Below are 25821 nucleotides of genomic sequence, written 5' to 3'. Positions count from 1 at the left end.
AGCTACAATGTTAACTCAATGGTACAGGCGCGCTCTGAGGCGAATTTAAGCCTCGTGGCGCAATTTGAGCGACTGGCGCGGCGCGAAAGTCTGCCAGCAGGTAAATTTGAGCGACACGGCGCGAATCAGGCGGCACGGCCAAAATGAAAATACGTAAAGTTTGACAGGTCGTTGCGTTACAACTGCCAATCAGGAACTCAGCTTTGAGCACGTGACATTTTTAGTGACTTTGTCTCCCGCGGCGGAGCTCACTCATTCCAAACGCCGACAGGCAGAGAGGAGCTGTGAGGTGCAGCTCATCGAAACATTAAAAAAACAAAGGATAAAGGTGCCCTTATTTTATCGTTTCCCCCTCGGGTTAATACGAGACAGTGAGCCTTCAAGCTCACCCACAGAGACACAGAAACACAGTGGAAGCGGCTGTCATACAGACACCGCCCCCTATACCCGGAAAATCTTTTAATAATAATTATATAAACTCAAACATGGATATATGATTAAAAATGTTTTTGTAGAACTCTCCACAATATATAAACCTGATTTCTCAAAATCTTTTGAGTCTTCCATTCATTCTAATATTGATTAACTTAAGATGTTTGTCATTAAATGTCTCGTGAAATTCAAGATTTTTTGTCTTAAACCAAGTCTTTACATCTTAATTGAAACTCACTAGTGAGTTAATTTAGTCTTATATGATGTTTTGGGTAGAAATAGACAAAAACTGTGTTGAGATGTTGTATTTTTTCTGTGTAATTTGCCATCGGAGCCTCTAAACAAAGACATTGTTTGTGATTTGTTGGTTAAATGACTGCAAACTTTTCCAACAAAGTTCATTTAGTGGCATTAAAAAGAAAGGCAGAAACACAGAGGGGGGAAAACAAAGGTGGTCCTTCAGGAGCTGAATGCTTTTAACACGCGCACACACACTTCTTTTATCCTAAAGCGGAGTAAATTGAAAGCAAATATAAATCCATTTCCAATTGACCTCCGTTTGGAACAAAGACGGGAGTTCAATCTGCGTTGAACACTTTCCCTTCAGGTGTCAGCTTTTGTGTTTTTTAGGGATTGCATCGTGACTCCAGAGTGTTCAAATGAACTGAGACTCCAATGTTGCTGCTTTGCAGGTTCCGGCATGGCGCCGCAGAGCTCGGGAAATGGACAGGATGCAGCTCATTTGCAGATGACACGCTCACCCATGGCTCAGGAGAGAGGTGAGGATTGATTTTTCAAAGTAAAAGTGGGGAAAAATATATTAGAATGGCAATTCTTTTGACAAAAATGCAACTAATTATCAAATAATTAATTTTTTGGTGAGGTAATAAGTCTTTAAATTACCACTCAGTTCACCTTTTGATTCCATTCAAAGTGTTCCCAGTGGTGTTTTGATTCAGATTATGCCGTTTTTCGGCAAAATCAGTAAAAAAATTAAGCAAAATTTGTAATTTTTCTAAGAAATTTGGCTCTAAGTTGTGGTGTGAAGTGAACCTGCCCCCATTTCCCATCATCCCTTTGTTTACGTGCTGGCTTTTTCAAACTACATTTTTCATCTGTTCCTGGTTCACAACAGTTTGAATAAAGAAATAACACGAATTTCAATTTTTAGCTTTCTTTTTATTTATGTGTGTCCTCCGTCCAGGGGCGGAGCTATGGGGGTTTATGGGGGCTGCTGCCCCACAGTCTTTAGGCATTGCAAAAGTAATAAAAAGCCATGTTTTTAATTAAATAAAACAACAATAATAATAAAACTGTTAAAAATATGTATTTTTGATCACTTGATTTGTAGTGGCTGTCCACATATAAAATGTTTAGCCCCGCCTCTAACTCCATTACCAGAAAAATACCACAACATTGATAAAAGTGAGTCTTTTAAATCACTAGTTTTCTTTGTAGAAGCGACTTTTATTTGTTTAACTACAAAAATTTCTATTCAGATTTAGTCAGAAATTTTTCACACAAAACTAAACAAATTTTACTTTACAAACTAAAAACTGACGGAAGTTGAGCAACATTTAGTGATGAGCTATCAGGTCTTGATGCTGAGCTGAGTTGCTTTCAGGAAAAAAATGTGACTGCATTCATTCAGCGCTGCAAAAAAGACTGGGGAGTCGGCCTTACGGAGAGATAACCCCCCCACACACATATACACACACAGATAAAATTAGAGACTCATGCACTAAAACTGCATTTTTTAACTAACTTGGTCTAATCAAAGTGAGCACGTTTTGCTGCTTTTTGATGCCTGTGACCTTTGACCCCTTTAGCTCCATCTACTGTTGTTGTTTTCTGGCATCCTTGCTATGATTAGCCCCCGCTTCACACACACGCCCCACTTTGCTGGAGAGCTGGCCTCCCTGAGAGCCCATCACTGCTCTTCATTTTCATAAATCCTATGAACACCCCCCACCAATGTTCACACACACACATACACACACGATGAAGTGTTTTGGCGCTTGGCTGTTGTTGTCTGACCGAGAGCCTCAGCCCTTTGCCAAGAAGGGAAAAATATTTTTTGTGTGTGCATTTGAGGTTGTGTGTGTCTTACTGGTGTGCATCTGGTTGTGGGTTTGAGATTGTGTGTATGCATTTGTGTTTTTGAATGCTTCTGTTTACATGTGTGTGTCTGCGTGTGTATTTTTATGTTTATTTTTGTAGCTACTGTTGTTTGTTTGTGCACATATGTGTGTGCTTGTTTCTAAATCTTTGTGTGCATGTGTGCTTTCTTTGGTTGTGCGTGTAAAACACGTCCACGTCTATGTGGTTTGCATGTCTGTGTATTTGTGTGTCTTCGTCTTTGTGTCTACCTCTGTGTGGTTTTGTCCCCATATGTGTTTGTCCCTATGTGTGTGTTTATATGTTGTGTGTTTTCTGGTGTGCACATGTGTGTCATTCCATGTTTGTGTCTACATCTGTTCGGTTTTGTGCGCACAAACTGTAGGTCTGTGCGTGTGTGTGTAGTGAATGAAGCACACACACACACACACACACACACTCAGAGGGAAAATTCCCTGAAAGTGTTATTTGCTTTTAGCACTGTCTGCACAATGTTTCTCTCTCCATCCATTTTCCAGGCAATTTAAAGTGCGGTATTACACTCTGTATTTTTTCTCCTCCTCTCCCAGAATCCCTTTACCCTAATGGAAGCAAAACATTACAATAATGTCCTCGCTCCTTAAACCCAGCACTCGCAGCCTAAGCACTTTCAGCCCCCAATCGCTCTTTCCCTCCATCGCACTGTCTTTCCCTCCCACACACGCTTTCGCTCCCACTGTTGTTTTTTTTTCTTTTTTTTTTCCGTCTTGGCCTTCGTTTCTTTGCACACATTCATTTGGTTCTTTCTTTATCTCCCCTCCACATGCGCACAAACACACATTTGTACATTCAGGCATGTTTCTGCTCTGCACCTCACATTTTGTCCTCACGAGTGTCAGCTTGCACTTTTCATAGTTTTTTCCCCACAGAAACTCCAAACTCGCTGAAGAGTCAGCGCGTGCGCTCGCTCGCTCGACAATGAGAGCGTACAGCCAATCCATTTACGCCTAATCTGCAGCACCGGGTTCAGACGCACGTTTCTGTTCCCTCAATGGTCATCCGCCGACCTTTCTCTATTGGCGGTGGATCGGGAGATGTTTTCAAAACCTGAAAGAGCGAGGCCCCGGCGAGGGCCGCTCCAAATGTCAATTTGAATGAGGCGGGCGAGTTGGGGCCTGAGAGGCTTTGACACGTCTATTGACAGAGAGGTTTAGAATAACACAGTAGCCATGGTGAAATCGCCGGCTATTCTGCGGAGAGTGGAGCACGCGATTTAGCTCAAGCCTCCGCCGCTCTTTCATACGTACACTCAGCTTTTTGGAGCCGCTGACATCTTTGAGCCCAAGTGTTGACCCGGGCTTTTATCGCCGACGACATTCCCTGAATGCTCCGTGTGCGTTTATTTGTGCCGCGGGTTCCTTTTACGCCGCATCTTTTCTCCAATACCCAGTTTTTGTTGCATTGATCACCAAACGAGCTTTTTGTGCAACAGGAGCTCACGGAAAGGTAAAAGACCAGGGCTTTCATGGACGTGAAAAAATAAAAATGCAAAAAAAAAGACTGGCCTTATTCCACAACTTCAATGATGAATTCATTTTTTTCTGGCTTCAAAGGGTTTGTGAAGCCAAACTTTAAATACACTCTATGTATGATGATGTCTTGCAGGGTTCATGTCCAACATCCAGAGGAACCAGAGTGGCTCCCAATTTGCTTCTCCACAGTCCCCTCACCCACCCCATGGAGGAGGCCCACTGTATCCCAGCATGGGTCCGTACTCCCAGAGCAGCCCCGCTGGTTCTTATGGACCTCAAGGAGCCCAATATGGTCACCAAAGTAAGAGTCTGTCTTCGGATCAGAGTTATAGGAAAACTTCAATGAACGTTTTTCATTGAGTCATCTCCCAGCCAGCAAAGCCAAGTGGGCCTCATATGGTTTAAAAGTGGGAAAGAATGTGGGCCAAGAATAGGTTTGTCCACATATCCATGGTGGCCCAACAGCATTTGCCTATATGGCTTAAGTGGGCACTCAGTGGATTGGCCCGCTATGCCAGCTAGCCGCCTGGTGGACAGTGAAGCTTGCTAGCTCACTACTAGAACGCTACGCTCTCCACAGGCTGGCTAGCGTAACAAGCCAACCCACTGAGTGCCCACTTAAGCCAATGTGGGCAAACACAGGTGGGGCCACCACAGAAACTGTGGACAAACCCATTCAGGGCCCACATTTTCTGCCCACTTTTAAACCACTTCACCTTGCTGACTGGGCTGTAAAAAGAAGTATCTAAGAATACCCAAGAGTCTGAAGCAAAAGGACTTTGACTCATTTCAATTAATACATTCTTAATTTCCAGATCCTAGCTCTTTGTAAGACCAAAAATTATCAACTGTCCTGATTTTGAGCAAAGTTAAGTCATCTATATGTAATCATATGTATCATATCTGACACAGGCATTTCTGGGACTCCAATCTCATTGACATAATCAGAAACCCATTTTATGTAACGTGGTCTATATTTCCCACCCTGTAGTTCATCATCCTTCCACTAGAGGCAGTAGAAGGGCTTTTAATGCTAATTTCTAAATGGCTGCTTCCATAGAACCTCATTTACACTTTTGGCGGGAACATTTATGTTAATTTTTAAAACTTTACAGTGAGAATAACTCATCTATTTGTATGTGTTTTTTATGACTACTTGCTGTTTTGAAGGAGTGCAAAGTTTGATGATAATTTATACTTTATTATAAAGCGACACCACTCTAAAACATTTGAGTCATCAATTCAAAATGGCTGCCTCCGTGAAATCTCAAAAACACTTTTGGCGGGAAAAAGCTTTTTCACTTTATGGTGAAAATAACTCATCGATTGTAATTGTTTTTAAAAGGACTACTTGCTGTATTAAAAAAAGCTAAATTTGTTGATGAGTAATTCTTCATAACATAGTTACACCCTGGTAAACATGTGTGTAATCATATCAATATTTTTACATCTTAAGCTAACACTAGCTGCACGTACATGGGCTCTTTAAATTGATAAAAGAGTGAATTAGAATGACCCTGAAAAACGTTAATGTTTCACACGTTCAATCGAAATCAAACATTTTGTTTTACCATTGTTTTACCATTTTATAATTTTGTTTTTTGTTTTTGGAACATTTTAATTCTGATCAGCGTTTTTTTTACTACTACTGTTGTGAGCAAAAATTGACCAAATCACGCAATGTATCAAAATGTATACTATTTATATCTTATAGAAACCTTTTTTTGTATATTTCATTAAAGGGTTTAAAAGCATATCAGTTCCAAAACATTTAACTTGCATATTATTTAATGTTGTGGGCTTTACCGGCAACTTAAATCCTGATAAATATACTTCATGTCTACAAACAAGAGCTTAAATCTTTGCCAGCATCAACAGTGTGTTAAACTCAGTGGTTGTGGTTAAAGTTACGGTTAATCACAGTTGTTCCCGTATCGTTTTTATGCTCCATCTGCATCATTTATCCTGTTTGTTAACAAGCCTGCTCCCTCCGCTCACGCCAGCCTTTTAAACGCTGCTTTTATCAGGCATTTACTCTTTTACTCCGCTCCCCGACAATAACTGCAAATGATATTTTTATTTGAAGTAGCTCAGGTTTTGTTTTGATGAGGAATTGCACTTTTATCCCCGTTTTATCCCTCAATTACATAACTGCGATGCATTAAACGGATGTCGATTTAAAAGTAAAACTGCTTTTAAACCACATTCCGTGTATTTTATTAATTAGAGGCATTAGAAGCTGGGTTGTGGACGTGTCCACATGGCATAAATGGGAGGTGTTTTCTCCATTTTCGCTATAGCGCCGCTGTCTTTATGTTTTCACTCCAAAGGTTAAAGAGATTCAGCCTCCATCAAGCTGGTAGAATGCCTCCGTCTCTCTGTTCTCCTCTGCTTCCTCCTGATGACACCATTATGAGATATTAGAAAGTGAAACTCCTTTGATAAATCGGCAGACAATGTCCCTGAAAACTGTGCGGCGTGTTTATTTATACTCACACATCCGAGCGTGGACCATTACAAGTTTCTTTTCAAAGGCACCGCCGCCGCTTCTGCTGCTGCTGCTGTCCTCTTTTGGCCGACTCTTTTCCCCCAACAGATAAACAAGCTTGTGACAGCACACACTCCCATATTGTGTTGACCTTTTTTGAGGCTGGAAAACACAATCCTAAGGTAGCGTGTGTCCCGATGAGCTTTTTGTCGCGGCTGAAAGAAAACTTTTCTTTCTTTTTTTTTCCCACCTTGAAATGAGCGTCTAAAGACGAAGCGCACGAATCCGATGAAAGCCCAGATGGCCCAGTTTTTCACCCGCACTTAAAAACAGCATGCATTTGTGGATCTGTGAAGAGCTGAGGGTGTGAAAAAGAGGATCACACAAGCTGCTCTGCGCAGAAATCTAACTTGATGGCTGCTCTGCAAGAAATTCATGCGCGCACCTTTAACCGTTTGTGTTTTTTTAATGATCACTGGAAGTTGGTGAAGGTGTTGAAATTAAACCCTACATGTTAGGATTAATGAGAGGTAGTTAATTAGTAAAAAACACTATTTTAGTTAAAGACCCACTCTGATGAAAATGGTGTTTTTAACATGTTCTTGTAGCATTTTTCTCATAATGGAGGTCATTTATTTTTTAAAAATATATATATTTCTAAGTATTTCTTTATTCAAATCATTGTGAATCGGGAACAGATGAAAAAATGCCAATTAAAATAGTAAGATAGCGGGATGATGGGAAATAAGAGCAGGCTTACTCCGCAACAACAGTCCCACCCACAACTGCCACTTTGCAGAAACTATGTCTTTGAAAATGACACAGATTTGAACATTTTGGCAAAAATTTGACCGCAGTGGAACTTATTGTGGGATTTTTTTTTGTTTTAGCTTAAAATAAGCAAAAAAAAGATAAAAAATTAAAACGAGCAAATAACCTGCTAAAATATTTTTATTTATTCTTAATTTTTTGTGCTAATTTATACGAGATATTTCAAAATAAAACACGCTATTTGAGTTAGACAGAAGAAAATGATCTCATGTCGGCTCTTTCTACATAAACACAAAAGGACAACAACACAATAATAACAACAAAAAAACAATTCTTCCAACATTGAAGTAAGTTGCTATTTCTCTGTTTAAGTTAGCTTAATTGCTTTTTGTTGTTTTATTGTTTTGTCCTTAAACACCTTTGTATTTAACTGTATTTGTGTATCGTTTAACACAAAAACTCTTTTATTATTGTACATGCATAAGGAATTTTGAAATGATTATTTTTTTTCCTTTTTTTGTTTTTAATATGTCTTTTTTCATAATTAAGGACATTTTTAGATCTGCTAAATCATGTTATTTTTACTTTTTTCAAGTAAAAATAGCAAAAATTAAGATAATTTGCTGAAAACAATCAATCTTTTTTTGATAAAATGCTGCCTGTTAGTAAAATAAGTTAATTGGACGACAAATTAGATGAATATTTAATCAAATTTAGTTATACAGATGTTTTGTAAAGTTCAACAATTGTTTGTGAAAATGTGGAAACATAAACCAAGTCTTACATTTTTAGGCTACAGGGACATTTCTGTGTTTTCTTCATGCTGACAGTCTCCCGACGGCCTTTGTCCTCTTGCAATCTTCACTTATGCATTAATCATTAAAAGCCATCAGCGTACCTGACACTGAAACCTGGAGCATCTTTGACTTTCTGACCGAACTTTGGAGCCAAGAAGCTACAAAGAGGCGTTTGATGGGAAGAAGACTTTCACTTTGGAGGAATTTTGATTCCTTTCTACAGTCACTGTGGGCCTGACAGTCGTGACACAGAAGTCAGTGAGGAGCTTAATTAAAATAGTTGATTTAAAGACGCTTTTCTTTCCAAAGAGGACTATCTGCTTTCCTGTTTCCATTTTGTGGTTCTCTTCCGTAAAATCCTTGTGCAGCTCTTTGACCCTTATTGAACCCTGGATGACCCGGGGACGTGGAGGTCCAAAGTTTGAATAAAATCTGGACTAAAATGAGTTTTTATGAGCTTCTGTTCGTTGAAAATCTATATAAAAAACATTTTTGTCAATATTTATCATTTTGTCAGACATTCAAAAATTACTCCCTTCAATAAATTAGAAAAAAAATTAGAAAAAAAAATGTGTTAATAATTAAGCAATTTTCTGTTGTTTCTCCAATATGCACCTTAATCTCTACATACAGTATATGGTTAAAATTTTTATTTATTTTTTTTTCCAAATTTCCAGCTTTTCCCTCACATTTCCTAATGCTGCCTAATAGCAGTGATGGATCTGATGTCTGCTCTCTCCTTGTCTGCCCACTCCCAGCTCCTAATGTGACTTTGGCCGCGCTGACAGCCCAGTAAGCAAAGAGAGATGGGAAATAAAAGGGAGCAGAGAGTGGCGGTGAAGCCGAGGAGGCTGGAAGGAAGTCTAGAAGCAGATGAGCGTGAAGTCTCACTCTAATGACAGCAGCGATGTTCCCATCAGGAGCAGAGCCGCTCAGGCCGGCTGTCTTCTCTGTAGTTTAGATATTTTTATTCAGTTGAACTCAAACGCTTAATATGGGCTTAAACGATCTGAGTACACATATATTTGTTTCATTTTTGATCTTATAAGGAAGGTTTTTAGAGGAATACATGTCTCACAATTTAAAAAAAAATGAGCTCTGCTTAAAAATATAAATATAATACATAAATATATAAAGTAAAAACAACTTTTCTATAAGATATGTTTATCAAAATAAGATTTTTTTTTTATTATTTTTATCATATGTCTCATTTAAGAGTCATTGTCCTAAAACAAGTCGTATACTAAAAAGTTTCAAGGAAGTTAGTTTTTCTTTTACCAGGTGCAATAAGATAGATAAACCAAAAACAAACTTTTAACTAGATTTTGTGTTTTTCCATTGAAACTAGCTTTTATTTACTTTTAAGCTGTTTCTATTCCGGCTATTTAAACTAGCTTGAAATTCTATTTAAGCTATTTATATTTATCATATTTTAGCTATTTCTACTGAACCTATTCAAGCTAAATTAAACGTCTATTTAAGCTATTTCTATTTATGCTATTTAAGCTATTTTTATTGAGGATATTTAAGCTAACATCATTTCTACTTAGCTATTTTTACTGAGGCTATTAAAGCTAACTTCAATTTCTGCTTAAGTTATTTCTATTTGTGCTATTTAGTGTATTTTTAAAGAGGCTATTTAAGCTATCTTAAATTTTTATTTAACATATTTTACTGTAAAAACTGACCTTTTTAAAATATGAATGTCTCATAATTTTTGTCTTGGGAAAAATAATCTTATCAAGACAGTTTTCAATGGTAAAATGATCTTAGTTTGAGAAAACATGTCTCATTTAGAATCCTTTGCACAAAACATCTGCTACTGGGATAATAATTTATCTTTTTTACAGTGTTCTATAGGGTATTTAAGCTATTGCTATTTAAGCTATCTTAAATAGTTCTGTTTTTAAGTTAAAAACCACAAAAATGTTTTCACATAAAGTTGTATTTATTGTTTAAAGCAAATCCTGTGACAACATCTCCACCTGGATCTTCTGTGTTCCTTGTTATAAAATCCACTTTTAGTCCCAACAAATGTACAGGAAGCTCAGAATAGTGGTCGTCAGGTCAGGGGCCTGGGCGGCGTGAGCAGTTCAGACAGCTGCTGGTCATTGTTCCTAATGACAGCTCCATCTGCCTCCCTTCCCTCTGACAAATGAACCAGCAGAGGAGCCGGCTCCAAGTCCCTGAACTCTGCTCTGATGTTTTTCTTGGCTTGTCCATGACGGGCGAGCGTGTGATAAAACATTTGAAGCCGTGACATTCTCTTGGAGACTTGGTTGGAGCTCACCAAAGAACAGTGAAGGAGCCCCTGTGTTCTGATGCTTTAAAGGCGGCTTTTTCATCAGCGGCAGGCGACGCTGCAGCTCGTGTGATCTGATACATGAACTTTTACGAGGCTGCAGGAGGATGTTGCTCTTCCACAGTCGGGGAAACGTTGATATGTAGAGATCTGAGATAAGTTTGCTGATTGCTTTTAGATGAGTTTTCCACTCATTTTTCATTCACTCTTCTATCATCTTTAAAGCATTTCTCGTGGCCTTTTCATAATTATCATGATAATGTTGATTATTCACAATTAAATTCTCACTGCAAACTTCTACATTTAAATTATGTGAACAGGAAAATAACACAAATAGTGGTTTTGGTCACAGAAATGAATAAATCTGTTCTCGTTTTAATCACTTAAGGTCAAGTAGCCACAGATGTACAACAGCTTATAACATAACTTACAATCAAGAACGTTCTTAGAAAGTGCTGGGGGCCACATATGGATTTTAACAAAGGAGCCTTCAGGTCGCGTTTGGCTAATGGGCCAGACTTTGGACATGCTTTCTTTAGAAGCTAGCCTTCCCCCAAATCAAAATTCCTATGAAAATCAAAAAGTATGTGCCGTATTCTAGGACAGAACTCTTGACATGGGGCAACCCCATCCCCCCTTCCCATCATCCATAACTGAGCTCTCAGTTTTCAGCCTCTCCCGCTAGCTTACAGCCCCTCACAGCTTACAAATACGCTTTTGAGCATAATTTTCTTTATATATCTCCCTGATGTCATCTGTTTGAAGGGGATGTCGATGGCGGTATGCCTGCTTCCTCCTCCACCACCTTCCACCCTCTCACATGCCCACCCCTATCTCCTCAAGAGAGTTCGGTCCACCGGCGGTAATGACCATGCCTCAGACGGTGCTTTTGAGCGGTGGTGCCTGGCTGGAGCTGCAGTTTCCCTTAAAAAATAAAAGGAGATAAAAAAGCCCATGACTCAAACCAGCGCCTCTGGGATGGAGAGGAGTTTTCAGAGGAAATTGACAGTGTGTGAAGCTCAGCAGCCCCAAGGCGCACCTCGGCCCTGCTCAAGCTCAGGAACCCTGCTGGGAAAGGTGCTGATGTTGCTGGGAGAAAGAGCGGGAGGGGGAGGCGGAGCCTCAGGCCAGAGGAAGCAGAGGAAAAAAAATATGGCAGGAATACTGAGTGAATATTGAGTCCTGCAGAACCCTTGTAAGGATGCTTATGCTCATTTAAATTCTCCTTTCTAAAGCTGCTCCTCTTTGTGGACTCAGACAGCTTCTGTCTTTGCAGATGAAGCACGCAGCTTGTAATCAGTGCTTCTTGACGGAGTTCACTGCTCCTCCAACATTCCTCTGCAGTCATCAGGAGAACGGCTGCTCCGGCTGTTACCGCGGCCCGATCCAGCCTGCTGAGGAAGCAGTAGACGGTAATCTGCTCGGTCACGCTGCAGCTCTCCTGTGGGGCCGCGTGGATTAAGCCCGGCGCGGGGTATGGCGTCCACCAATCGCGTGACCATGCCTGAGATTTCCATGAAATTGGGAACGAAGCACCCTCTCCCTTTTTTTTTTTTTTTTTTTTTACTTTCCTCAATTTTTTAATAAATACCACCAAATACCCAAACTTAAACGCTGAAAAGTGGGTGAAAATGAACAAGGATGCAGTCGTCATTGTCCTTCCATTGGCTTTAAGAGTTATAAACTTTTATGCACATTATGGAAATATGTCCTTATATCAAAGCTTATTGTTTACTTATTTATAACTTCTAAATCTCAAAGTTAAAGTGGATTAATTTTAAAGTGGGGGTGGATTATTGACTATAAATGAGAACTGGACTGAGTGAGTGTCACATCACCCATAGAAAATGGCTCACTTCCAGTTCCAATGAAATGTCAAATCAGTCGCCATTTTTTCAGGATACACACACTGTCAGACGACATTTGTAAGCAGTGATTGGCCTAAATAGTTTTCGTTTCTATAGCAACCACTCTCACCAATTAGGAGTGAGCTTGTTGGAGTCCTTCAAATTGAAAACGAGAAATCTAAACGTTTCGATTGTTCCACTACATACTGTCTATTGGGGTTTCTGATAGGCCAGTAGATAACTTGAATAGCTTGCAAAAAAGAAAAAAAAATATTAAAAAAAATTCAGATCAGCAAGAAAATGTATCTGAGTAAAAATGGTTCAAATATAATGACAACGTAAGAACTGTTTATTTCTCTATTGAAGTCTATTTGATTTCGGCTTTGTGTTCCTGTTTAGAAAACGAGGGGTAGGGGTCAACTCAGTCCAGTTCTCATATGCAGTCAGTGGTGTGGATCAGACCTGTACAGTAAATTGCAAATGTATCGATTTTGCAATATATCGCAAAGGAAGGCATAAATTGCGATAATTGAGCTATTCACTGATTTCCCTGATCGGATGGAGTCCTCCTAGGATCATTTGGAATATAATTTCAGTTATAATGACTTCTTTTTGTTTTATTTAAATTTTACAATGACATGGAAACTATTTTTGTTTTGGTTTTTGTTAATATATCGCAAGGAATACGGTCATCGCAATATCGATCTCTAACATTGCAAGTTTTTCTCATGTCCTGCTTTATTTTACTCTCAGTGGGACGTTTTACTACAGCAGAAATCTCATAAAAGAAGTCCTGGAAAACACCTTGAAGCTGAGGCGGAACTCTCAGTCATTTAAAAGTGGGGGTTAGTCTGTCCTTGAAGAAGCACTCTGGCGCAGCTTCTGGAAGTGAAGAATTCTCTTCAAGACACAACATAACTCTCACAGGAAAGCTTTGTACTAACTTCACCCCCTCCAGCTGCTCCCTCTTCCCTTCCACCGATGCATTCTTTGCTCTCAACCGGAGCTTTGTAAACGCCAGCGCCTCAAAACTGATGCCGTCTCTCAGCGCCAATGACACATTTTTCCAATTCTTCTTTGAAATGCGGTTCGGGATCTCTTCACCTTATCAAAACTCGGACGCACTTGCGAAAGCTTCCCCACAGTTTGTGAGAAACACCTCCCCAGGAGGTGTTCTGGAACCGCAAAGGGGGAAAAACCACCCAGGTTTTTTGGGACAACTGTTTAAGAGAACTGGACCACTCGGAAAGCCATCCCAGCTGAGCTCCGGCCTCACATTCCCGGGATTTTCCTGCAGCCTCGAGAGCAGCCGCCTGTGAATAGAAGAAAAATGGAAAAGTGTCACTCCGTGGTTGCAAGGTCCCTAAAGTACTATACATCCAATTCACACGTTGGAGTGGATACACAGCCGTACACATCCATATACAGTGCAGCGCTCCCAGCTTCCTGTGTTCATTAGCAGACTTCCTTTCTTCCTGAGCGCTTCCCTATTACAGCCCCAAAACCCTTGACAGGTGTCAGCTGTACTTAGCTCACAGACTCACCAAAGCTCCCCAGAAATAATTTGCTCCTTTTTTCCACCCATCTCCCACAGCAGATTTCATCACAGTGTCTGGACAAATTCAAGCAGAGATGGTGACTTTTATGGGAATGACATTTATTTTGATTCAATATAAATCCTTTCTCCGGGGGTTGGGGGAGTCTAATCCTCTCCCCCCTCCTGTTCCGTAGCAGTCCTGGACTGCAAGGACCAGATTGTTTTTGCTATTCTTCTTTCCTATTTGACCCTGCCACAAACTCAAAAAACTCACCAAAGTTTGTACACACGTGGTGAAAATAAGGATTGTAAATGACCCCGCCCCATCACATGACATCACAGGAGGCAAAACCATCAAAATAAAAATGAAGTAACCTATCCAAATCTGCAATCCTACAATCTAGTGTCTTAGAAATTTCCCAGAAGTGCCAAAAACTAACGTCAATTGATGCTCACTTCATTAACGAATATAGACCACAATGCATTGCAGTCAAACAATTTTTGCAAAAAAGACGTTTTTAACTGTATTTTTTTTTCACTTTTTATTTTAAAATTCCATTTAAACACATTCATTTGCAAAATTGTTCAAACACAATGCATTGTGGTCTAAATTTGCTAGTATAGCGAGCACCAATGCACGCTAGTTTTATGCAAAGACTTCTGGGAAATTTCTAGGGCTCTTGATTTTGAAATTGTAGATTCAGACAGCGCTACAAAATGGGGAATGCACTATATAGTGAGTAGTGAAGGAATTTGGACGTAGCCCTTTAGTACTTTTAGGGATTTAAATCTATCACCTGCTAATTCCTGAAGCATCATCGGGAAGCTACTTGGCAACAATTGTTGGTTTCAAGGTTTATTAATTTTGAATGGCGTTAGCATGGCTAGCATGCACAAGTGTCTTGCACATTTCTTTGTTGTAATATTGTAAAAACTTAATACATGAATCCTTGGTTCAAGCTGAATTAAACAATATAACAAACGATATGAACATATCAGAATGTGGGTGTGGTAAGGGAAAAATCTCTGTTGCCAAGGAAATCTAAAAATCTACTTTTGCCAATTTTTCTTCCAATGATATTGATCTGTTCGCCACCCCCAGGTGACCAAAAAGCAAAATGGTTGCTATGGAGGTAAAACCAACAGAAAAGCTGCTATTTTGAAAAAAGTGAATTTGTCACATAGAGGCGTGAAGCGTCTGCGGGCCTTACATCGCCACTCACAGCTTTAAATGTGTGTGTTTTTCCTCCCCTGGTTCCTTCTCTTTTCTCTTTGGACTCTCATACTTCTGCTGAAGCACCTTGAGGACACCGGGGAAGCATTTCTATTTTCCGAGTGTGGAGTTCGGTCATGTGACTGTCCCCTCTTCGTTTGAGTCTTCAGAAGAGCCGTCAGGTTTACCAAAGGGGCTTGATCCCCTTTTCCAGACACATTCTCAAGGGATTAAGCAGTGAAGCCAAACTAAAGCACCCTTAATCAAATCAAAAATAAACAGCTTCCATTTCAATGGAGGATGCCGCGTTTTCCATTCCCATTTTACCGGGGATTTGTTCCAGGGAGGGGGTAAAAAATGGGAGCGCCTGCAGTGCTGATTGTGTGGGGGTGTCTCCAGCTCTCTGATGTACAGTAGGTGTCTTCATGTGAATGTATGTACATCTCGCCTTTGACAGCATTCCCTTTTTTTGGGCAGCAACGGTTGCTGAGCTGAGCCGGGCTTTTAAACTGAAAATGGAAGGGTTTAAGTGCGCCTTAGGAAAGCTTCTGGCGTCACGGCCGTGTGGCACTCCAGGGTAGCCAGAAAGTATTTACCGCAGATTAGAGCTTCCTCTTAAGTGTTTTTGCAGAGTCAGTCTTAAGCTTTGCAATTGCTCCTGATGCTGTACAGCATCCTGCAGCTACCAAAAAATGTCAGGAAAAAAAGAACGTCCTAATTACACTTTTCTGCTCCAATTTTAGTTTTTAGAGGTCAGGAATGGGGATTTAGATGTTGCCTTTTTTTGTTGTTGTTTCAGTAAAAGATGACAAGTACCCTCTATTATGTTTTTAAACGGGTGATTTATTAAAGCCGGGATTCGCGGAGGTCATCCTGAATGTGAGGGGAAATCAAAAGTCATCAAGCTGCATTTCTGTTTTTATTTTTTTTAATAAAATGTATCAGGTCGATCATGATAAATACTGTCTTTAAACATGCAAAAATAAAACGATGTTGTCATTTCTAAACCTTCTCTTGACAGATGGCATAAGAAAATGCATATATAACAAATATGTTTCTTTTCTTCAGGCTGTTATCTTTTTACGTCTTGTTGGATTTTATGAGTTTATATGAAATTCATGCTCGTAAATCCTTTTTCCTTCAGCAGATTTTGTGCAGTCCAGCTCCTGGGGTGATTTTGTTTATTTTAATACCTCGAGGCTCCTCATTTATTTTGCCAGGACATCTTTCCTTGATTTAGAGGAGTTTTGATATTTTTTGTTCTTCATCACCTCTTGTTTTCTGCTGTTACCTGTTAATATTTTTGCATATTTGTTGACTGAAATATTTTTATGTTAAAGCTGTTTATCATTTTTTTCCAGATAACTACCCTCGGACGTCTAACTACAGCGGCTCAGCCAATCCCAACTACAACAACAGCCTGGGAATGAACGCCACCAGCCCCATGCAGGGTCAGGGGCCCGGGCAGCCCGTTCCGGGGGGCCGCGGCCACGGTCCTGGCAGCCACAACAGAGTTTACACTTCTATGGGTCCCAGTTCACCAAGCGTGCCACAGCCAGCTGGCCCCGGGATGGGTCCTCCGTCGTTGGGAAGCTCTAACCGTAAGGGCCAAGACGCGGGCGCCGCAGGCAGTATGGCAGGAAGCACCAACGCACTTAACAACAGGTGAGGCCGTGAGAGGCAAAGCTAACTGTTAGAGAAAAGAGTTTATGGGGTCAAAACAGGATTAGCCTGGAGTGAATGAAAAACCAGATTAAAAATGTAAAACAAACATTAAAAAATTACATTTGAAACTTCACATTTTAAACTTGAAGGAATGTTTACAATGAATGCATTTTTAATTTTCTTTAAAGATTTGAAAAATAAATTGCCTGCGTAAAAATAATAGATTTAAAATTGCAAATTATTTGGAGGAAAAAAAATAAATTTTTAAATGAACATTTTAAATTGAGAAGACATCTTAGAAATAAAAAATAAATACATTTTAAATTATATATTTTAATTTTTTAAATAAATTTAGAAAATTGGGGGAAAAAAGTAAAGTAGAAAATACATATATTAAATTAAAAATAAATTCAGGACATTTGGAAAATGTAAATTTAAACATATTTTTGTTTAAATATTGAATATTAGAAAAATAATATTGTAAATTTGAAAATAATATTCAAACTCTTGTTTTCATGATAAGAAGACTGTAATATTGTGTGAATCACACAGCACAGTTGATAACACACGTCCTCTTTGCTTGACTTGTTTTTATTCCTCCATTAAAGTCGTAGTTTTGAACGTTTAAGTGAGTTTGCAGCATCAGACGGTATTTTGTGTGGGGGGTAAACTCTCTCTGAACCCTGTCGGGGGAACTTGTGAAAGCATAGTTGCCGCCTGTGAGGAAAGATGAGTTTTCCCACTTCTTAATATCAGTGTGATTTTCCTAACAATGCATCATGGGAGCAGAGTGTCTGCATTTACACCAAAACAGCAAACTTAACATTTTTCTGTGTTCCTGCTTAACCTGCTGAGCGCCGACTCACAAAACTTTACTCTCTTCTCTTTTTTTGCTTCATCGACTGTATATGAGAACTGGACTGAGAGTCCCCTCCCTCATTGTGTTCGAAACAGGAAGTAGCCGCTGGCTCCAAGAAGCCAAAATCTCATAGATTCATATTGAGAAGTAAACAGCTATGACTCAATTATTCTGTTTTTGCTCCGCTACTTTTTTAGCATAAATTTAATAATCCGATTATTAATTTCTAATTTTTTAGCAAGTTATAAACTGACCAATCAGATGCCTCAATAAAAGTATGTAGTCTGACGATGAATGTTCCAAATGTTTGATTCTCCTGAACCCATTTTTTGTGGTAGGGGTGTGGCCTTTCAACAACCTCACTCCTGATTAGCGAGTATGGTTGCCATAGAAACGTTGACTCGAACCGACTCAGACGGATCAATGCTTACTGACGATTTCTGGTTCCTACTTGGCGGCGGCCATAAAAAAATGGCGACTGAATTGACTTTATTTAAGCTGAAAGTAAGCCATTTTTAATGGGTGACATCACACTCACTCGGTCCAGTTCTCATATACAGTCACTCATATATAATGGTTGGCAGTCTTACAGGCTACCCATGCAGCCTACCTACCCCCATTCGCCGCACCCTCCCTCCACCTGTCCCCTTCACCCTCGTCCCTGGTCGGCCACCATGTATTTTGGTAAATGCCGCCGTGACTAAGCATATCTCTTACCCCCCCTTAACAGCAAAAACTGGTGAGTCATTATAGCTGCTATTTATGCAAAGAGCCGTAACACCTTCGTCAGCATCGCTCTCTTCATCGGCATCAAAACAGACACGGTGGAGTCACTCTAATGTCAACAGCAGGAGGCTGAATATCTTCCACGCGCACGCTTGCTGACTTTCAGATTGCTGTTTGCTCCGCGGCACAATCCTGTGTGCTGAGGAGGGGGGGTGGGGTGGAAGGAGGGGGGGGTGTCAGTATGGCTGAGTAATCGCATCGGGGGAGTCAGACCCACCCACTCCTCCCTCCCCTTACTTACACACACACTTATGCACACACGCTGCGATGCAAATGCTCAACAACCCATTAAGAGATGGTTGCCTTGTCGATCAGAAGTGGCATGACATGATCCCCACTGCTGCGACCAATCAGGCCGGCTGTCAGTCTTTCCTCACATCCAAACGTTCTCCGGGACTCCAGAGACGCCGCTCGCTGCGCCGCGGCTGCCGGGAAAGCAGCCTCCTACTCCCTCATTCTTTTTATTTGCAAACCTGACGGGAAAGGGGTTCATCTGTTGTTGGAATATCTCTATTCTATTTGAGCTACATACACGTTGAGTTTGTGTAGCATTGCCAACACACTATTAGCCTTCCATGTTCACACTGGACTTTTGCTAGCATGTGTACTAAAGGCTTAAAATGAAATCTCAAAGCAGTGCATGTCTTGCTTCAGACGTTTTCTTTCAAAGCTCTATCTTACAATTGTTATGTGATAACAGCCGGGAACAAACCGCAATTATTAATTTTATATTCCATGATCAGTTGTGAAACGGTTGGCACTTCTGTGTTTTGTAAACGACACTATCCATATGTTGTTACCAAATCAGGGTTCCTGATTGGTTCAACTGGTTTAACTTTCGTAGCACATTTTGTATGTAGAGCCCAAAAATGAACGTAAAAACTTAGGTAACAACGCAAGAGTCTTGAACGCTAAAGTCTACATATGCAGTAGTTTGTTTACATAGATTTTTCATTGGAAGTGGTCGCTCAAACTTGCGTTTCCGACCCCAATGTGAACATAGCTCAACCACTATTTTTCTTTGATTTTCTGATTCAAACTCTGTTGTCTCTTTTTATTCAGCGCAGTACCGTCTTTGTTCACTGAGAAAAAACAAAAAAAAGCACACAGTGGGAGCTAACTAGTGTAAAAAAAAGTGCTTGCTATGTGAGAAGATAGGACGCTGAAGCAAACCAGGAAAAAGTTGTCCTACTTCTGCCAGCGTCTTTATTTAGTTTGCAGCAGGAGGAATTAGTTTTATGGCAGAAAGCAGTTTTTTTCTTCTCTTCACTGATTTGATACAAAAGTATGTCAAAGTGTTTTGTCATGATGGGCATTTTTTTTCCTCGTAACTAGTTTGTGTGGGAATGCCTGCCTGTCTCACCATTCCTGCTTCTTTTCATCCGTCTGCTTATGTCTCCTCCCACCTGTTTCTGTCTTTTTTTTATACCCAGTCTTTGTCTCTCTGCTGCTCTGTTATCCTACCCAGACTATTATATCCATCTCTGCCTTTCTTCTCTTCAATTTACTTTTTTTTTTTCCTTTTTCTCTCCGCTGTCTTCAACACAGCCTTGTTATGTTTTTCTTCCTCTGATCCCACTTTAGAACATCTGAGAGAAATCGGGAGAAAATTGGTCTCCGAAAAAAAAAAAAAAAAGAAAAAAAACTTGCAGTTAGAAGCTCCAGCTCTCGGTGCAACACTGCGAAACATTCAGACTCCTTCTTTCTGAAACTTGCGTGTCGTGTGGAGCTTTGATGAATCAAACCCCAGCTACCACAGCCACCTGCAACTTTACAAATAAGTGTCTGGCTAGTTATCAGGAGTTTTTTGTGCTTTTTTTAAGTCCCATCCCTTTATTTCCACCAATAATCTTCTACCTCTCATCCCACATGTCTGTCCTCTCCTCCTGACTGCAGTTGTAGCTGCACTCCGAATTTATTAAACCAGACGAGAGGAATTGTAGATGAACTGAGGAGGGCCACTTCTGGCTTCCTGTGGCTGCAGGCGTAGGCTGAGATTAAATCTTCATTAGGTGTGGTGCATAAACCACCACCCTCACCGAATTTCCCCTCCACCAGTCGTCTGGATTAAAAAAAAAAACGTCCCAGTTTGATTCCCATTAAGTTTTTTCTTATGATGGAAGAGATGTATGAAGAAAATTAAACTCAAAATTTCATTTTTAAGTCTTGGGCAGTGCTCAGACTCTTCCTGGAAGGGGCTGTTTTTAATCGTCGACATCCCATCTCAGAAATTCCTAATCACTTATTATTACATTGTTTATTATGTTTTTTTTCTTGATCTCTTGTAATGCCGGTCTTGTATTTCCTGTGCTCCCCTAGTGGCGAAATTGCGCATTGCAGTAATTTCTTTAAAGAACCAGAACTTGCCACAGGAATGGACTTACTTTTTTTGTTTCCAACATCCTCATATGTTTTTCTCTTCATGACTGGCCCGGATTAAACCATCTGGTGGGCCGGATATGGCCCGCGGGCCGTATGTTTCACACCCCTGCTGTAGACCCTTTAAAAAAGGCATGTCCAAAGTGTGGTATGTAGGCCAAATGAAGCTCATGGTTAAAATTCCTCCAGCCTGCAGACTCTATCAATATGCTCTTTCTAGGAACTTCCTTGATTTCTTGGTTGTGATTGGCTTAATTACGTAATAGGCCGTTGTAAACCTGTGACAACAACTTTCACCTTCAGAGCCATAAGGGCCAAATGACTATGTTCTATGTGGTCAAAATCGCTATTTGTGTGGTGGGGGGGTTCTGTTCACACAATTTAAATTTAGAAGCATATAATCATGAATTCATGTTGACACTTTTTTCTCTCAGACAGACTTTTTCTATAGTTTATTTCTGATCTTCAAACTAAAATTCACAGTATGTTCGGTAAAAAATGTATTTAGATGTATATCTGTTTCATGAGAAGAAATGAAAAGTTTCTAATCGCAGTAAAATGTTGTTAAATAATTAATTTGCAGTTAATGTTATTATAAGTAGGGGTGTGTATTGGCAAGAGTCAGGCAATATGATATGCATCACGATTGAAACATATCGTGATTCACATCTCACAACTGCGAAGCCGCACCGCTTCACTCGTTCTTATCTGAGCCGCTATAGAGAGTTTCGGTTTGGTACCCATCACAAATAAAAACTTAAGTAGTACATGTTTTATGCTAACAAAAACCACCAGGCTAATTGAACATTTAACACAAGCTAGTTCTTGCGATATCTTGATGTTTTGGTTACGGTATACAGTTGCTTAAAGAGGCTCAGTGTGCTATGCTGCCAACTAGTGGTCGGGGGTTTAAGTGAAAACAAAAGTAAGACGCTGAACTACGTTTGCTCATAAATAACTAATTGAATATTGTCTTGGCAATATTTTGGATCGATACTAGAATTGCCAAAGGAAATATCGCGATATACTATATCGCCAAATCGATTTTCCCTACACCCCTAATTAATAATGCAGGTCCTCACACATTCTCACCAAATCTGGCTCTTTTTGCCACGTTTGACCATAGAGAGCTTTTAGATCAACATCTGTAGACGATGGCGTGACTTTCTGGTGTACTCACCAAGGTCAGCGGAGGAGAAAATAGCTTTTAGAAAAAGGGAAAGAAAACCTAAGAATGAAGAGCTCTGAGCTTTGAATTGGGTTTTTTGAAACGACGTTCCAATGTTGCCGGCGACGCTGCACACAAACTTCCTGAAGCTATAGGAACAGACGAGCTGTCGTTAAAAATAACCACTCACTTAAAGAAGAGAATAAAAAATAAAAAAAAGAGGAAAGGGGGGAAAAAAGCCATAAATATAAAGGAAATTGAAGGAAGAAAAATGTTGGATAAGACAAGAAGAGAGGAAAGGAGAGTGCTCCCAGGCAAATCCTCGCCAAATAATTCATTTCTGACCTCCTTAGTAAGTAAATTTGCTAAATAAATAAGAGCAGCGCTTGAATGTCAAGAACGGGAGATGCTGCCTGTGGCGCTTTGTCGCTCACAGTCTTGGCAGCGCCGCAGAGCGCTCTGCTTTCATTAGATGGGCAAAATAAATGGCTTCTCCTCATCCATCCATCCATCCTGAGCTGTTTGATGTTTTAGGAGGGGGAAGGAGTAGCTTTTCTCTGGATTTAATATGTTAAAAGCTGTCCTTTTATTATTTTTTTTATGCCAGGTTTGCCTTCGGTATGGGTCTCGGTGTGTTTGTGTGCGCACGGAGAGTTGAGTCAGGGGTTTGGAGGAGCTGCCCCGGGATCAGACCGGGCCCATATATAATTCATAGCCTCCAGCCGATCCACTCCATCGCTCCATCCTGCCGCCCGTTCCCTGACCCCCCCCCCATCCACTCACTTTTAAACATGTAGCAAGCCGGGGGATCGATAAGGAAGGCCTCTTAGCCGTCACACAGTCCTGCAGTCCCAGCGCTTCGGCTGTCTGGTCCGGTTAGCAGCACTGGGAGGCATCGATGCCGCCTGTCACCCCGAATGAAGGACAAAGGCGCTGCCACTTCCAGAGAGGAACCGTCAGCTGGTTGGCTGGCACCTAGTAACCATGGCATCCCCTTGGCAACGGCACCCACCCCGCCGCTCGCACAGACAAGGACGCGGTGCGCAGAGGCGGTCTGGAAGCGGCCTTCTCCGACACCCTTCACGCACAGACAGCGTGCAGCTCTTGGAGGAAGGAAAGTTTGAAATGCGAGTGACTCCGAAACGACGATCCAAGCAGGATTTCAGTTTCACGGAACAGCGATGACCTCCAGCTCCACGTTTGCCTCCTTCCTTCCTTCTCTCTGCAGCAACAGGACTCTTCTTCTTCGTCTTCTTCTTCTTTTTTTTTCGCCAACACAAAGGTGCCCAGGAGCAAGATGAATGTGCCCCCCCTTCTCCTCCTCCTCCTCCTCCTCCTCCTCATTCCCCCCCCAGCCCTGATAGCAGCACATGCATATATTAAGTGTGATTAAACGCTGTGCAGTGCCTCCATCAAGTGCTTTCTAATGGGCTTTTTTATGACATGAATTAGTCATAATGGGAGAGCGCCGGAGTCGAAAAAACTACCCGGCACCGCTGCTGTTGTTTTGATTTACTTTTTTTTATTATTATTATTTTGGAGGGGGGGAGTTCTCTTCTCAAAGGTGCAAAACATATTTCTATCTCTGGAATTTTTTTAGGGATCACAAATCCCAACACTTCTGATGACAGGAAAATGGGGCCAGATAAGGAAGTGTTTCTTTGCCATAGACCCCCCCCTCCTCCTCCCCCATGTGCACCCCCATAGAGGGATTACATATGTATCATCAGCCGTGCTCTATGACTAATTACATCTGTGAGATGAGATTATGGCGAGGTTTACCAAGCCAATCCCTCCTCTCAGGCAATGTGCATCAGTTCCAACATTAGGTATTACATTCTGTGTTTCAGTGAGTGAGTCAAAGAGGGGAAAAAAAATGCATTTTGCTCCAAAATTGGCCACTTCTATATTAATATTTCGATGTCCCTCATCGCTTCACGGTTGTCCAGGAGATCATCTTCAATCAGCAGCAGGTGGACCAAACTGCTACAAACAGTGTTACCTTTCAGCCTCTTTCCCCCTGACTTGGTTTTCATGACACACACATGTATACAGGGAGTCACATTCAGCAGGTTGCAGATAAGCCCCGACCATGTCACTTGCAGTACCATGTGATGCGCCGCCTGAGATGGAAAGGGGAGTTTGAGTGAGGGGAGTCGAGCGGCGGCGGCTTCGATTTCTGCTGTCGCCATGGCAGCAAATAACATGATCCTCTCCAAAAGCACACCTTAATTAGGTAAATTATGAGTCGTGGGATGAGCGGAGGGAGGAAGAAAAAAGGAGAGAAGATGATAGACAAAAATAAAACAAAAAAAATACCATGTTTTCTTTTTTTTCGGAGGTTTATCCTCAATCTTTTGGAGCTTTTTGATGTTTTGTCTCTTAAGTGTGACTTGCAGATGTACATGCTGCTCGGTTGTTGCTACAGAATTAGGGGAAGCTTGGCACTCGACAGACTGCCAGTTATCATCCCTGTGATTATGCGACTTGTGTTGCTCCGCTGTTCCGCTTCCTCTCATCTGTCGTCACATTTCGGGTCTGGCTGGATTCACGCCTGCTCGATCTGCTCACGTTTTTCTCCCCTGTGTGTGTGTTTAACAGGCAGAGCAGCTACCAAACTCCGGGTAGCAGCCAATCAAGCAGCGTCCCCTACAGTCAGCCAATGGGGAGCAACAATTTAACCATGGGCAATACGCAAGCTCCGGGCTACAACATACCGCCGTCAGGTACCGACTCTTTCATCTACACAAATGCAGACGCTGACAAACTCTAAATGACCAGAAGGTCTGTGGTTCTCCTCAAAGTGATGCCAACTTCACAACATTTTGACACATTGTCATTAAGATTTGACCTCAAGATGCTGAGAAAATAAATAAGTTTAAACACCTCCTTAAAGTAAAGAAGCCCTCCAATGAAAATTGTGTTTTTAACATTTACTCTGATGGAGGACACATAAAAAAAATACATTTCTGTTGTGAATCAGGAGCGAACAAAAAATGCTGTTTGAAAAAGATAGTATTTGTGATGTAGAAAATACGGCAGACTGGTTACAAACTCCCTGCTTCAAGCTCTCAGCAATGAAGAGAGGAAGGGGGCGGGGCTGCTCTGTCTCAACGGTCCTGCCCAGAACTCAGAGGTGAATTCCTAAGGCCACTCTGCAGAAACTATGTCCCAGAAACAACACTGTTTTTTTTTTATTTTATTCCCTAAAAATCTCACAATCATCCTTAATATACCACTAGGAACACTTTCAAAATGGATCTAAAGATGATCAGAGTGAATTTTTAATGCTAGCCAGCAAAGATTAGCCAAAATGTTTATACATTTCTGTTCATGGATTCTGAAAAGGATATATGAAAATTCAAAAAGCCACTTAGAAAACCAAATAAAAAACAAAGGTGGTGCACAAGGGTTTTTTTTCACTTCTTTGCCCTGTTGCTAAAAACCCAAAAAACGATAAGTATTGCACCTCCATTTAAAGACCAAAAAGTACGACAGAGTATTTGGGCCAGCTTACAAACATTTTTTTTATTACGACTTTAAATCTTGTAAATTTACAATAAAAAAGTCATAGGCAAGATTTACGAGATTCAAAATTGTAAATTACGAGATTAATAGCCATTAATTCACAAGATTAAGAGTCGTACATTTACATGTTTTATTCTCAGAAATTTACAAGATTAAAAGTCATATATATCCGAGAAAAACTTGTAAATATATGACTTTTAATTCAGTAAATTTACAAAATTAAAACTTGTACATTTCCAAGATTAAAAGTCATAAATTTACATGATTAAAAGTTGTAAATTTACAACTTTTAATCATGTAATTTGCGACTTTTAATCTCATAAATGTACAACTTTTAAAAGTTCACAACTTTTATTCCCATAAATTTACATGAATAAATCTTGGAAATGTCCATGATTAAAAGTCGTCAATGTACGACCT

At 40.5% G+C, this 25821-nt stretch overlaps 1 protein-coding gene across 1 annotated transcript in view; it reads left to right on the top strand.

Annotated features, from left to right (window-relative positions):
• arid1b (AT rich interactive domain 1B (SWI1-like)) overlaps nt 1–25821 on the top strand; it is a gene marked incomplete in the record, with an annotated part of 225344 nt that overhangs the window by 176986 nt on the left and 22537 nt on the right. The window contains 4 exon segments of the mRNA XM_024269837.2: nt 1125–1211; nt 4195–4362; nt 16378–16681; nt 24475–24599. Of these exon segments, the coding sequence (XP_024125605.1) occupies nt 1125–1211; nt 4195–4362; nt 16378–16681; nt 24475–24599 (684 nt within the window).

This window comes from Oryzias melastigma, linkage group LG22 (genome assembly GCF_002922805.2).
Source record: "Oryzias melastigma strain HK-1 linkage group LG22, ASM292280v2, whole genome shotgun sequence".
NCBI lineage: Eukaryota > Metazoa > Chordata > Actinopteri > Beloniformes > Adrianichthyidae > Oryzias > Oryzias melastigma.
This window is presented reverse-complemented; position numbering and strand designations above follow the sequence as displayed.